The 15,146-nt window shown below is 42.4% G+C and overlaps 1 protein-coding gene across 1 annotated transcript in view; it reads right to left on the bottom strand.

Moving 5' to 3' along the window:
* The window catches only part of LOC111141643 (cilia and flagella associated protein 61), a 280,919-nt gene that overhangs the window by 123,229 nt on the left and 142,544 nt on the right, over window positions 1–15,146 (bottom strand). Inside the window, exon 17 of the mRNA XM_022494366.1 lies at window positions 6,402–6,529. Within this exon, the coding sequence (XP_022350074.1) occupies window positions 6,402–6,529 (128 nt within the window). The remainder of the gene's footprint in view (window positions 1–6,401; window positions 6,530–15,146) is intronic.

Below are 15,146 nucleotides of genomic sequence, written 5' to 3'. Positions count from 1 at the left end.
CCCACTGGGGGGTGTTGTTAACTTTCCTCCCTTTCCCACCTCACCACCCTGCAGTCTCAGGTAGTTCCCTGGAATCACCCCCAAATAAACTGCCTGCACCCAAATTCTTTGTTTTCAGCTTTTGAAGGAATGCAACCCAAGACAGGCACTGACATCATCATTTGAAAATGATGGAAATGATCTGATAGTAGAGGGTGGAGGGTGGGCGAGTCTATTATTCAGTCTGCACATGTGGTTTGTACTTTGTGTGACCATGAAGAATGAATGCCCTACTTAACCCCAAAGAATCACAGAAAAAACACACGCCCGCACACAAATTGACAATAAGCTTATCCCCCCCCAAAGCCCTCATATTGCTCAAAGAGTCTCGCTTTTCTTTTGTTCCGGGAGTCTCTAAAGTGGGCAGTAGTAGATACGAAAAGTTATCCTGAAATGAGCAGGAATGGACAATTTCAGTAAATGAAGATTTTTCTCACTGAACATTAATTCCATTTAAATCTTGGAATCTGATTAGGAGACTCAACTGTGATTAGCAACACCAGGGAGTGTGGGTTATCTTTTTCTGGGGGAAGAAGGTCTTTCTCTGAGCTCCACCCAGGGCTGGCCCTCCTCTCCCCTCCCCCACCCGACCCCAGCCACCAGACTGGGGCCTCGGTGTGGGCCCCCTGACGGGTTCCACTGTGATGTCAACATATCAAGAGGCAAGATGCGACCTGCCCCCTGTTGATCTCTGTCTGCTCCCTGGGCAAAGCGGAGGGCAGCAGCTCACACCTGTGCTGTGTTTGCCTGGGTCTCAAAAGGACAATCTGGGAGAGCCCGTGTCCATCCATTCAGGGGGGCTGAGACTGACAGGCCAGAACAATGACAACCACCAACCTGTTCACGGGGGTTTAGCTCTGAGATCAGCAAGTAAGCACTAACTATTTAATTAGTCACCTAATTAGTGACAGGCCACACTGAAGGTTTCAGATGTCCTCAGACGAATGGGGAGATAAAAAGTCTAATTAAGCTGCCAGCGTTGGGCGGGCGGCTGCCAGAGCCCACAGCTGTGCCGGATGTGTGGCCCGCTACCAGGAGGAAAGTTCATCCGGTCCCCACTGAGGCTTCACAAATATGCCCTCCGTGGTCCCAGCTCCCCTTAGTCACCGCAGCCCACCCAACCAGATGACGGATGCAGGTTTAGGCAGAAAGGCAGAGATGTCCCCCCTCGATGAGATTATTCGGTTGTCTTTGTTGAGAAAACTCTTCCGTGTGGTGAAAGTGGAAGGGAAGGTGAGCCTGGGGCCTTTGCAGCCACCAGCATGTTCTGAGACTGGCAGAGTGTGTTTCTCTAGGCACACAAAGGGTCGTCGGGACACCACCAGGATGCCACCGCAGGCTCCTCGAGAGATTCTTTACCTCAGAATTTAATTAGGAAAGATTTTAAAATAATGGATTAAAAGGGACTGCTCCATAATTAGGAGTAAATAATATGATGCTCAGAAGCATAGAGACACACGAGCTGAAACAGAATAAACCCGTAACTGCTTCAGCTCAGTGAGCTGATGCCCAAGAGATGGCGAAGGAGCTGTTTGTTCTGCGTAATTCTTGGCTGGGGGCGGGGGTTAGGGTGGGAACCACTTTCTGCCTGGGCCTGAGTTTCTGCATCACTCGTGAGCTCCCGGTGACTGCGATATTGCTGCCGTTCCACAGACCTCACCGTGAGGAAAAACGATGCAAAATGTTAAGATGAGTTCATAGACCTGGCTCCTGTGTTTTTTTTTTCCCCCCCTTTAGGGAGAGAGAGCACGTGTGAGCAGGGGAGGGGCAGAGGAAGGAGGAGAGAGACAAGCATAAGCATGACATGGGCTTGATCTTACGACCCTGAGCTCATGATCTGAAATCAAGAGTCAGGCACTTATCCGATGAAGCCACCCAGGCGCCCCATCTGCTCCTTTTGGGGGGGGCATACCATTTCCCTATTTGTCTTTAAAAAATGATTTTGGAGTACTTCGGTGGAAAGCTTGAAGTAGTCAAAGCATGGCATTTGGGAAGTCCAGCAGAGCTGCACTGGGTCCGTGAAGCGATTGGTGAAAATAGGACTTCCTAAAGTTTTGTGGGAAAGGGCCTCCTGGTTTCTGAAAAGAGCTTTCAGACTTCGTTGCAAAGCTCTTCTTTGGGAAACACTGTTTCCTTGACAAGATGATAGACACTCACCTCCAGACCTGGCTGTTGATCCAAGAAGAGGAAGTTCCCTTCAGGTCCCAGATGCAAGTGGTGGAGTTCCTAGGGGACAGCACCTTCGGGCTGGCAGCACCGTGGGGGTCCCTGCCATGACCCTCTCACCACGGGTGGGCAGCAGAGGAGAGCTGACAGCTAACACCAAGTTCTTTCTGCTCTTTCACATGACTGGAGTTTTAGACAAGTCTTTTTACTAACAGTACCGAGAAGGGCAATGTCTATGAAATACTTAACTGTCCAAGCCAAGAACTTTCAGTCCCAAAGAGCCAGGACAACCAAATGAATACCATCTATCAGTTATGAGAACCATAACTTAAAAACAGTTCAGGTCCATGAGGTAAATGTCTTGGGATGCTAAAGAACCTAGATGATTCACCATAAAATATCTTTTTTTAAAGATTTTATTTATTTATTTGACAGAGAGATCACAAGCAGGCAGAGAGGCAGGCAGAGAGAGAGGAGGAAGCAGGCTCCCCTCTGAGCAGAGAGCCCGATGCGGGGCTCGATCCCAGGACCCTGAGATCATGACCCGAGCCGAAGGCAGTGGCCCAACCCACTGAGCCACCCAGGCACCCCACCATAAAATATCTTAAGAGCTGCCTTTCCCCTCGAATTCATTGCTGTCTACACTACAGGATAAGTGGGGGTTTCCTCCTCATCACCCCCTACCCGAAGAAAGCTCCGTTGGCCCTGACTCCATGCTTGCTGTTGGTCCTCTGCTCAGCTCCTGGCGATCACCATGGGAGCCCATGCCCTGGCAGGGAAGGTGATGGGGACAGGCCAGAAGACGCCTGTGGCCAGAGCCCATACTGGCCATAGCGTGGGGTGTGGGGGCCTAAACACAACTTCCCCCTGGGCTCTTCTCAGACTTTCTTGGACACAGCACTCTCAGAAGACAAAGGCAGATGGCCCCTGGGGGTGGGGTGCTACAAATTACCTGAGCCTCACCCTGACCTTGAATTACCCTATACCTCCACCAGCCAGTCAGGAGCTGTAGGAGGGTAGATGGAGAGTGTAGGAAGCTCTGAGAGCAGGATTGCCACTCTCTGGCCCAGCATTGGAGGACTGAACAGGACTGGGAGGACAGGGACACACCAATGGATGCTGGTATGTGTCCCTAGGAAAACACATGTCACCCATTTCACTGAGAACCGAGGGGCCCAGGAGGCCTTGCTCTAGCAAGGACAAGGAGATGCAGGTGATTCATAGGCCTGACAATCAAAGACAAGAAGGTATATCTGTGCAGATGTAACTGAATGGGTAACAGCTAAGGACTGGCTAGAATGTTGCACTAAAACAAATAAATAAACAAACCGAAACATCACCCTCACGATTCCCCCCTCCCTCGGAGCTGCGTCCTACTGGATTAGTTGATGACTTAGGGCAAGTCCTTTCAGCTGCCCCAGCAGCGCCTCAGCACTTCAGGAAAGAAGGACATCACAAGGGAAGAGATTTTATATAGCGACTGCTTTTGGTGTCCTTTGAAGGGGACAAATGCTTCGTAATTTTTTGGCATGTACATGATGTGAGGACAAAGAGTTGTCTGTTTTGTCACCAGCTGACAGAATTACCAGATTTTCTGGAAAAAGAGGTTGCTGTACTGGGCCTCATGTGGGCTTTCCGGGAACCACAGTGTCCCAGCTGAGTCTAATAGTGCAGTGCGGAAACATCAGGAAGATGACTTTTCTAAATCTTGCCTCCAAAACATGGGTTTAATCCTCACCGGGGGTCAATGTTTGGTGATCATTTCCATTTTATTTCAGGTCATATCATTTATAACATCTAGTTCAAATAGCAGTTAAGCTGGTAAAGTAAAATATGCAGTAGGTTACTATGGTGATTGCTAATTTAAAATAATTAGGGAAAATAATGAGAAAACTATTTCCTCTGTGAAGGATTCAAGATCCGTAAACTGATACCAGCCTATTTTTAGCATCTGTAATCTGTGTAATGATGACAGAGAACTAGGAGTACTTTAAAATGCTTTAAAAAGTTCTGTCTGATTGAGGAATTTAATCAACCAAGTACTTATATCCAAATTTCTACTTGTCATTATTAAATTTAAGTTGATTCCACAAAAAGAAAATTATATGTATATATCTTCAGGTAATCATTTAAAATAAGATGTAATGAATAAGTATGTAGGTGAACGAAGACTTCAGACCTGTTTTTGCTAACTGCTTGACTACTATGATTTCACCAATCCGCACAGATAATTTATCATTCAGAAATGGTCACATGTGACTTGCTGTTTGGAGTCTTAGAGAAGAGACCCTTCAGCACGAGGCAAGCCCTCAAACTGTAGCGTGGTTTACAAGTGAAAACGAATATTTCCAGATGCTTCTCAGTATTTCTTTCTTGCAATGAAAGATTGCTATAGACTGACTACAATATTTAAAGCATGTGAGCTCTCTTGCTGATTTCAGTAATGACATGTGACTTATTTCTGATTAACTAGGGGTATGTTCCAGATAATTGAACAAATAGGCTGGGAAGTGGAAAAAAAATCTTTATCTGGTTAATGTGATATCAAATGAGCAGAGTAACCCTGCAAGGTTAGCTCATCTCCTTATCAACCAGGGACAAACACCTGTTAGGGGTCATTTCCTCCCTCCCTTTCCTTGTCTGACCCCTTCCAAGGCCTCACGCTTGGGCTGCTACCTTTGATGACTTCTGGAGGAGTTGGGGGAAGCGGCTATTATTTCTCATCTTCTTATCTCTTAGCACCTATAGTTTTATTTTTTTAAAAGATTTTATTTATTTATTTGACAGAGAGAGAGATCACAAGTAGGCAGAGAGCTAGGCAGAGAGAGAGAGGGGAAGCAGGCTCCCTGCTGAGCAGAGAGCCCGATGCGGGGCTCCATCCCAGGACCTGAGATCATGACCTGAGCAGAAGGCAGAGGCTTAACCCACTGAGCCACCCAGGTGCCCCTACACCTATAGTTTTAAATAGGAACTAAAATTTCTCATGTGATCCGGAGCAAAAGATTTAGAAAAAACTGGACTCATTTGATTCAGGAGTCTGTGGTTCTCCAAAGTTAGGGTATTTTAAGACATCCATGAGACTTTAAAGAAAAAATAAATGAGGAGGGGTGCCTGGGTGGCTTAGTCATTAAGCGTCTGCCTTTGGCTCAGGTCACGATCCCAGGGTCCTGCTCAGCGGGAAGCCTGCTTCTCCCTCTCCCACTCCCCCTGCTTGTGTTCCCCCTCTTGCAGTGTCTCTGTCAAATCAATCAATCAATCAATCAATCTTTTTAAAAATAAATAAATAAAATAAATGAGGAAACCAAGTCTGAGAGAAGTGAGGCAAGGCTTCTAGGGTCCTGCATCAGGTGGTGGTGATACCAGACAATGACCCAAGTGCTGGGACAACAACCTAGGGCTCTTCCTTTCAGGGAAGGGCTGAAATTCAGTGAGCAGATGGAGAGCTACTCAGGGGAAGCTAAGAACCCTTGGGAATCCCCTATCAGGAAAATGGGCTGTGAAAGGAAACCCGTTTAGGGCTGTGAGGGTAATAAAGCAGCGCTGGAAAGACACATGGGCCTCAGTCTTCCCTGTGGGGTTTTTCTCTGTTCCTTGGCACCCAAAATGCAGGGGCTAGAAGAAAGGTCCTAACCCACCTGCCATTACTGAAAGCCTCTTTGTGATATGCAGTATCAAAATTGATTTCCAAACCTTCCTGATTGTATGGAGCACCTGCTAAAATACAGAGTCCCAGAGCCATCCCTAGAAGTTTTGGATTCTGTAGGTCTGGTGCTGGGGCTGGGATTGCCTTTGGCAAATGTTGTAGGTGATTTTTATGATTCAGCCAATAAGGGAAACACTAGTATAGATTGGGGTTGGCAAACTTCTGGAAAGGGTCAGAGTGTACATATTTTAGGCACTGCTGGCTAAACAGCCTCTCAAATCTGCCACTGTATCAAGAAAACAGAAATAACATAGAAATGACTATGACTGTGTTCTAATAAAGCTTTATTTACAAACACAGGTAAAGCCACATTTGACTCAGGGGTTATAGTTTGCCAACCTTAGGTCTAGAATATTGCACTGATTCATTAATCCACCTAGACAGGGTGTGTAGGTGACAAAAAAAACTCAGGGTTTTTTCTTTCAAGAAACCATCTCAGGTGTAGAAGAGAAGAGCTCCTTTAAAAACAAAGAAATCAAGTAAAACAACTCACCAAAATACCAACGTCTCTAGGAAGGAAATTCCAACATTGGATGCACCAACCACAACAATCTTGGCATTGACAGTTATTTTAGGTTCCAATGTCAGTTTTCTGTTCGTATGGTTTAAGGCATAACTCAACTGTAATAAAAGATACAAAGAGGAAGAGACACTTGAGGAAAATATTGTCGAGTCTGTACTCCCAGACTGACAATTATGTAGAGTTGTTTAACCAGGACATTACCCACAAATCAGACTGAACAGTGCCCATGCACAGCTATGGTGACATTTAGGGAAAGGTATTTTTAAGATATTAATGTAAGAAGATGGGACTACACCTAAGACCTGGTCTGGGTCACATCAAGATGCTTGGTTTACATCATTTTTGCCTTATTGTTGATGGATGTTTCCTATAGAACTGAGACCCTTTATGATTAGAAGCAGTAATGTAAAAATAATCCCACAAGAAGATAGACAAGTTGCTCCTTGAGAATCTGGAGTTTCATGAAGGGTCCTTCTGTCCAAGATTACCTTGAAAACTTGAACAACAAATGGATTGAAATTGTTGGGTAATTTAAGGCAAGTATGAACTCTTTCCATTCTGCATCCATCACGCTACTTAACACAGTGCCTTGCGCACAGGGGCTCAGTAATATTTGTAAAATGACAATCTTAGTTGAATGACAAAACATGTTGGATGATAAAGGTTAATCAATCTTGTAGATGATCTGAGGTCAGGGAGGACTCTTAGAAACAGAAAAAGTAATTGGTGATCATTTTAATGTCCATATTTGAAAAATGTTTCTCAGTTGATTTATTTGATTCACTTTCCTGCAGAGGCTTCAGTGGAAGCAGTAAATGTACAGAGGAAGGTTTTACAAAGCGATGCTGGGGTACTCTCGAAGGAATGTTAGATCATGTCAGAAGACCATGGTTCTATTTTTAATTTATTAATTCAACACACATTTATATTTGATGCTTACTCTGTGTCTGGAAGGACTACAGCTGACTTCTCATCAGAAACAATGGAGGCCAGAAGACAGTGGAATGACAACCACACCAATGCACCCCACTCCGTTAAATTCTGATTACATTAGCATTAATTCATCCTACAGTTCAGACATCTTCAAATTCCAATAGACCAAGTTTATTTTGCATTTCTTAAAACCCTGAGTTACTAGGAGTTTGGGAGTCCAATGGTAAAGTCCTATTTAGAGCACCTTCTGCTACTTGAGGTAACATGGTTATGGTCACATGCTTTGCCATTTACAAGGGAACATGTAAAATTTAGAGGATAAATCTCTTCTCTCTAGCTCTATCTAGCCTAGCAATATGGAAGTAGAAACAGTCTTGACCCAATGTAATATAATGTTTGGAGACTTTAGATTCTCCATAATTAATGCTGCTAATGAGGCACACTATGGATTGTGGAAGAGACGGAGCTTGCCTCCATCTTTAAGAGGGGACTCTGACTGATATAAGTCAAGTCCCATAATCCCACCCTCCTTGCTCAACAATTGGCCCAGGATAGACACATGACCTGTGTTGGCCTAATTGGAGTGAAGCCCAGGACTTTCTTTTCCCCAAGTTTTTATTTAAATTCTAGTTAGTGAACATACACTGCAATGTTGGTGTCTGGAGTAAAATTCAGTGATTCATCACTCACATACAACACCCAATGCTCATTATATCGTATGCCCTCCTTAATACCCATCCCCCATCTAGCCCATCTCCCACCCACTCCCCTCCATCACCCCTCGGTTTGTTCTCTGTCTTTAAGAGTCTCTTATGATTTGTTTCCCTCTCTCTTTTTTCTCCCCTTCCTCCAATATGTTCATCTGTTTTGTTTCTTAAATTCCACATATGTGTAAAATCATATGGTAGCTCTCTTTCTCTGATTGATTAATTTCACTTAGAATAATACAGTCTAGCTCCATTCATGTTCTGGTGAATGGCAAGATTTCATTCTTTTTGATGGCTGCCTAATATTCCATTATATTACTATAGTATCCCATTATATATGTATATCACCTCTTCTTTATCCATTCATCAGTTGATGGACATTTGGGCCCTTTCTAGTTTGGCTTTTGATAATCCTGCTATAAACATCGGGGTGCAGGAACCCCTTTCAAATCTGTATTTTTGTATCCTTTGGGTAAATACCTAGTAGTGTAATTGCTGGATGATAGGGTAGTTTTATTTTTAACTTTTTGAGGGACTTTTATATTATGGTTGAAAAGAAAAACCTCTTATCTTCTAGAGAGTACTGGGGTATAGGTGTGAAGCCTGAAATGGTATAGTCATCATGCCACCAAGAAGGAAACCATCCTGGTTGAAGCCTCAAGAGAACCACCAAGAAGTGGAATAGGAATTCCTTTCAAACTCTATCTGGAGCCCATGCTATCTTTGGAGTCTTCAGTTATATGAGCAACAAATACCGGTTAGCTCTCGCCACAGTGGGGCTGCATAACAAACTACCAGAAAAGGCACCGGCTTAAAACAGTTGTCATTTGTTCTCACTCACACATCTCTGGGTCAGCTAGAAGTATGTTGTTGAAGGCTGGGTTCAGCTGGGTGTGGCTCCAACTTGGCCTCCATGTCTCTTACCTTTATTTTGATGAGAGATAGCTGGTGAATGTGCTTTTGGCAATGGTAGAGTGTAAAAAGTGAGAATTGGCAATACTTCTTCAGCCTGGCCAAAGCAAGTCATGTGGCTGAGCCCACCACCCACAAGATGGGGAAGTAGACCTGCCGGTCATGAGAGGAAACTCAGAGGCACCCAGCAAGGGCACAGCCCAGGGAGGGACAAATAACTGGGGAGAAAGACGCAGCCCACCCATTTCCTTGGTTGTTTAGGACAGTTTATTTCTTTTATATGCAACTGAAAATTCCTTAAGCTGACACATTTTCTAAATGACAATAATGGATGTATCATTTGGGTGAAAAAATGTCTGTTCTTCAAATAAATATCACTCTAACCTGCTCGATAAGAATTTCCCAAGACATGTCAAGGAGGAATTTTTTGAGAAAAGTAGTTTATTCTGGTATCTGTGGGAGCCACCATGTACTGTGTGCTAATTAATTTCCAAGATGAGCAGGATGGCAGCTGATTCACTTTAGCCAGCCCTGAGTCTAGTGGTTTACAGTGAGGAAGACAGGAAACATAGATGTTGGTATGATGGCATCTGATCACAGGTCTAATTAACAGACTTAAAATGCCAGCATCTTAACAGAGGTCATTACTCCAAGATTCCTTCTGTAGGAGGTATGTTCAGACATTCCCCTCTGCTATCCAGAAGTGCACACAAAAAACACTGTAGCATGGGCAGTAATGAAATTCCCTGGTAAAGAATTAGATCCCATTTATGAAACAGCTCCTGTATCAATGATACAAAGGCGGCTGGGGAACAGAACAGAATGGCTTCTGTTTCCCACACAATAGCTTTCAGGCCAACAGCTGCCAGGCCTCAGAAATCACCTTTCTAACTGATGAATACACAAAGTGGCCTCGGGGTGTCAAGAGTTAGCCATCAGTACCAAGGATGGTTGGGTGTCTCGGGAGAGTGATCAGGCATCACAATGATTTTCAGTAAACCCATGTGTGCAGGCTTTAATTAAAAACCTACTCATCATCAGGTATGATGAGGTGACCTGAAAAAAACACATTTTTCTTTTGTTGGGATAGATGGTTTTTAAATACCTTGAAAAAAATTCTTCCCAGCCTGGAAATGTCTTTCAGTGACAACTACAAATGAAGACTCCTTCAGCTGCTTTATAAAGGGATTATTTTGCCCATAAGCAGGAGTACAAGTCATTTTTGAAGGAAAGCAGAATATTTCCTTCCTTTCTGTTCCTCCAGCTACAGGTTTTCTTCAGGGGCGCGGGGGGAGGGGGGAAACACCAGGTATGTAAGATTTTTTAAATCAAGTGAGCTCTTCCTTTTCTTCGTCTGAATATCTACCAAATATGTCCCACACATTGGAAGCCTAGTTTTTTATTTTTGTTTTTTATTTCCTTAATAATGAAGTAAAAAGAAAGCTTTCTTTGCTGACTCATATTTTATAAACAGAAATTAAATATGCCTTGTGGTAGTAAGTTATTTCAAAGATAAAAGAGATGAAATTCTGTAAGCCATTTAATTACATACCAAACCAGCGACAATATGGGGGAGAAAATAGATTCTTACCTCCATGTCTTGGGAAAACATTTATAATTCTTATTTTTCTAATGACATCAAGTTAGCATTTTTAGATAAAAGGATAATTTTATTTTTTTTTCAGATGAATTTATTTATTTGAGAGAGAGCATGAGAGAGAGTGAGCAGGGGGAGGGGCAGAGAGAGAAAGAGAGGGAGAATCCTCAAGCAGGAGACAGAACATGGAGCCTGACACAGGGCTTGATCTTATGACCCTGAGATCATGACCTGAGCCGAAATCAAGAGGCGGACATTTAACTGAGCCACCTGGGTGCCTCAGACAAAGGGATAATTTTAAATGTTGAGATCACCATGTCCCAGCGAGAAGGAATAAAACACATATCATGGCATGTAAGTAGACCTTCTAAGGCTAAAGGAAGTGTTCCTTGAAATTGACAATGAGTCTTCTAATGAGTTTAAACTGACACCTTCCATTCAACCCCAGACAGGAGAAGAAAGAATATTATGGGATATCCCTGTTAGAAAATTCTAGAAAACTCTGGAACTTGAGGTGGGGGAGGGAAATTACAACAAAGGTCAGGCTAAGGGGGATACTGAGTTGAGTTGAGAAAACGGAACAGAACAGAAATGGGCACAAGATTCAGTCCTCACCTATTCACCTGTAATTTCCTGTGAGCTTCTGAAACAGAAGACTTAGAAGTGAATGAGCCACTAGAGGAGGTTTTAGTTGCTTTTGTCAATTTAGTTGGTTTGTTCACTGCCCTTCACTTAGACTGGTTGCTTCCTGAGGTCAGGAACTACATCTTTGCTTTTTGAGGCATTTGTTTCGTTTGGGTTTTGTTTTGCTTATTTTATCTGAGTTATTCCTGCCATACGTTTTTTGGAGATTTAATAAATGGCAAAAGAATTGATACATTAACTTTTTCATGAGCCCTTATTAAAGAGGGTTGACATAACTTCCACTGTTTCAAATTATTTCAGCTGGTTCTTAAATGAGCCAGTTGCTTAAATGAGCAAACAAATGATTTAGCTATAATTAGAACAACTTGTTATTAAATCGATTTTTTTAGTAGAAATGATATTGATGTACACAGTTGAATTGATGCCCTGATTCACATATAGTTACCAAGAGACATTAAATGTACAGTTTTGTGTTTTATGCATGTTTATTAACTGTTTTGTGTTTACAAAAAATTGGTCAAAATATAATTTTCCCTGATATACGCAGACCTTAGTTCAGTGTTTCCACATCTGATTTGGTTTCTCTTATGCACTTAGAATGAGATAGAATGAGTACAAAAGCATTATTGAAACTCAATTTCAGTAATAGATCCAAAATCAGAAGTTACTAAGATTACAAATAGGCCAATAAACTAGGAAACAATCAAAATAAATATAAATGATCCTACATAATAAATGCAAGGTTCATACTAAAATGGAACATGACAATATCTATGGTGATTCTTTTTCTAATGGTACCATTTCATTTGGGGGTTACCTTCAACCTCCAGGATCATTAGACTGGGCACCATTAGCCCAGTGGTTATGTTTGGGCTTCTTTTCTTAATTCTGCCACTGGTTGAAATTCTGAGCCTCTCTTCCTTAAATATCAGTTTCCTCAGGTGTAAAATGGAAGTAAATTACACAAACCTCTGCCTTCCTCAGCAGGCAAACATGGGAACTATTCATTAAACAACGTCTACAAATACTTTGAGCTTTTCAGGCAAAGATGTTACACAAGGTAAAATTGCACATCCTCTCTCCCGTCTGCAATATGAAAGGCAAATCTTCGAAAAACACATTTTAAAAGGGCAAAACAATGAGCTCAATTTTCAGCTCCACACCCATGTATATATATTTTTTCTTACAGAAAGCTTCCAAAGACTTCAAAGGGAGCTCTGTCCATGCAAGAAAATGGAAGACGGAGAGATTCAAAGCCATTAGTAATAGAATTTCTGAAATTCTTAATAAGCCCACTTTTGCTTTATAAATGTAATTTTTCCCTTATGCTTCTCCATTCTCTTTGCTTTTTGAGAGGCCTTCTGTTTCCCAATTGGATCAAAACAAATGACAGATTGATATCCGTGTTAGTTTCAAAGTCCCAAGTTCACAAGTGGAGCTCTTTGGGGCAAAGTATGATAATCCTTACCAAATAAAGAAGGGGTAGAGAGGTACAGACATGTAAAAGAGAACTAATAAGTTAGAGATCACTTCCACATTACAAGTGTTCAAGAGTCTGATAGGAACACCAAGGCCACTGTCCTGGGAAAGCAGGAGGAGGCCATGAAGAAGAGGCTGTGATTTTGATTCTCTTAACTTTCCCAATACTTTTCGTAGCCCCAGGACTCCAGAAAAAATGTGAGCTGTTCAGCCTATGTTATCTGCTGAGGGCAATGATAAGCCAAGGACACTTTCTGGCTTGCATTCATCACACGAGAAGAGCATACCCCAAATTGTGCCACATGGGCGGGGTGGGCTGTGGTTGCTCCAGGTACACCCTAGGTGCTCACAAAATAGTTGGGAGGTGAACGAAGCGCTAGTGTATTGCCTTGGCAGATTTATTAGTAACATATACCCACGAAGAATTGTTATTTCAAGAACCATATGCTTTTAATTCCTTTACATTTTCCCCATTATCCTGGGCAAATAGTGGGAGTTTAATAGATTTCTTGTGGCGTACTCCCAGAGAGCTAGAGATTGAATCCTAGCAGAAGAAAGAAGATTCCTATATCAGTTAGGGTTGGGCTTGACTGCATACGACAGAAAACCCAGCTGAAACAGAAAACAGTAGCTTAAACAGGATGGAAGATAATTTCTCTTTTATGCAAAGGAAATCTGGAAATAAGTATAGTCCAGAGTTATTGAAGCAGGTGCCATAAACTTATCAAAGACCCAGACTTCTCCCTGCCTAATTCCCCATCCCAGTGTAAGGCTTCCATCCTCACAGATGGCCCAGGATGGCTGCTGGAGATCAGACGTTATACCCTCATTCCAGGTAGCAGAAAGAAGGGAGGAAGGAAGAAAAAAGGAGGCTTCCTCCCTTTACACAGCCTTCCCAGAATTCCCATTCCAACTATTTCTACCTCCATCTTGGTGGCCAACACTGAGTCACACAGTCAAGTCAAATGTAAGGAAGAGTGGGAAATAATCCTAATTGGGTGCATCGCTACCTTGAATAAAATTGAGGTTCCATTAGTAAGACTAAAGGGAGGAATGGCTATTGGGGGCAACTAGTGGTCTTTGCCATAGTTCCTGAAGCCACTATAATTCATTGAGTAAATTTATTCAACTTGCATTTTTCTTATATTTCTTTTATCTACTCCTCCTGTACTGATCCTTCATACACTCTTACTCCTCACTCGGATATTATCACTATTTTTCAAACATGATAAAAAGTTAAAATTGTGGCCAACCTCTGACCCTAACTTGTGACCATTCTTATACACTTACATAGGGAAAAAAAAAAAAAAGTGTTTGGGAAGTTGAGTTGAGTGATGTCACTGGATTTCATCAATTCTAGGATGTGCATTTTTCTTACATGTTGGCATCCCTGAAATCAACCTCACAGTCAATATCATTTTAACCATTGCAGTCAGCTGGGCAGCAGCAGTGACACAATTCCTTTCCTGAGTGTGGGTGGCTTGGTCATGGCTAGTCATTGACATCACTTCTGGAGAGTTCTCTATATTATGTGTGCAACACATGTGGAGTTTAACTGCTACTGACAGTGTTTTCAGAAAGATTACAGCATGATTGGCATTAAAATGAACACTTGTTGTGTTCCCATAAAGCCTCAGAAACTGAACAGCAGGGTGCAAATTTGATATTAGTGAAGCAAATATTAGTCATTGGAGGAAAAGCCTTAATTCCATATTTTCTTGCAATGCAACAATCAAATGCTTTATAGGAGCAAATAAAAGATGACAGATACCCACAAGTAGGTACCTGTGTTACATTTTGTTGCTAAGACACATGCAAAAGTTTTATTCGCATCACATAGGAAACAGTGCTATTGAAGGGAATGTAAATTGCTTCTCCTTTTGGAATAGGTGAAAGAAATTTCAAAGCAATGAGACTTACATGACTGATTCATATTCTATCCAGGACTCCCATTAAAACATTGTTTCATGGCTTAATTTGCCACTTTTTTTTCTTCCTGGTACATAAAATAAAGGTACACCTTATAAATGATGGTGCCTTAGATTTGATAGAGTGATTAACTCACTTGTTTTTAATTAAGAAACCACCCTGAACAAGCCACTCATAAAATCACTAAAAGCATGATTGCTTTGATGCATATATGAGCATTGGCAAGGGAGATCTCCTGTTGGCTTTTCAGAGACACAGATTCACTGATCCCCAATGTTGGACATGCTGGCACGTGTACCAAGATAACCTTGAATGGCTCCACGTCCCTCCCTTCCTACCACGAGGCAAGCATTTAGAAATGTCCTTGGAGCCTCTGCATCACACTAATTGAATCTTGCCTGGCATGTTTCTAGCTACTCGGCACTCCACGTATCATCTTCAGTACAGTGTCATGCACAAATGGAAGAAATGACTTCTCTAGTGAGAACTCTCAGGGAAAAGCAAATCCATGGC

Source organism: Enhydra lutris, unplaced genomic scaffold (assembly GCF_002288905.1).
Source record: "Enhydra lutris kenyoni isolate GAN:26980312 unplaced genomic scaffold, ASM228890v2 scaffoldscaffold6, whole genome shotgun sequence".
Classification (NCBI taxonomy): Eukaryota; Metazoa; Chordata; class Mammalia; order Carnivora; family Mustelidae; genus Enhydra; species Enhydra lutris.
Note: the sequence above shows the minus strand (reverse complement) of the source record. Positions and strands in the feature narration are given on the sequence as shown.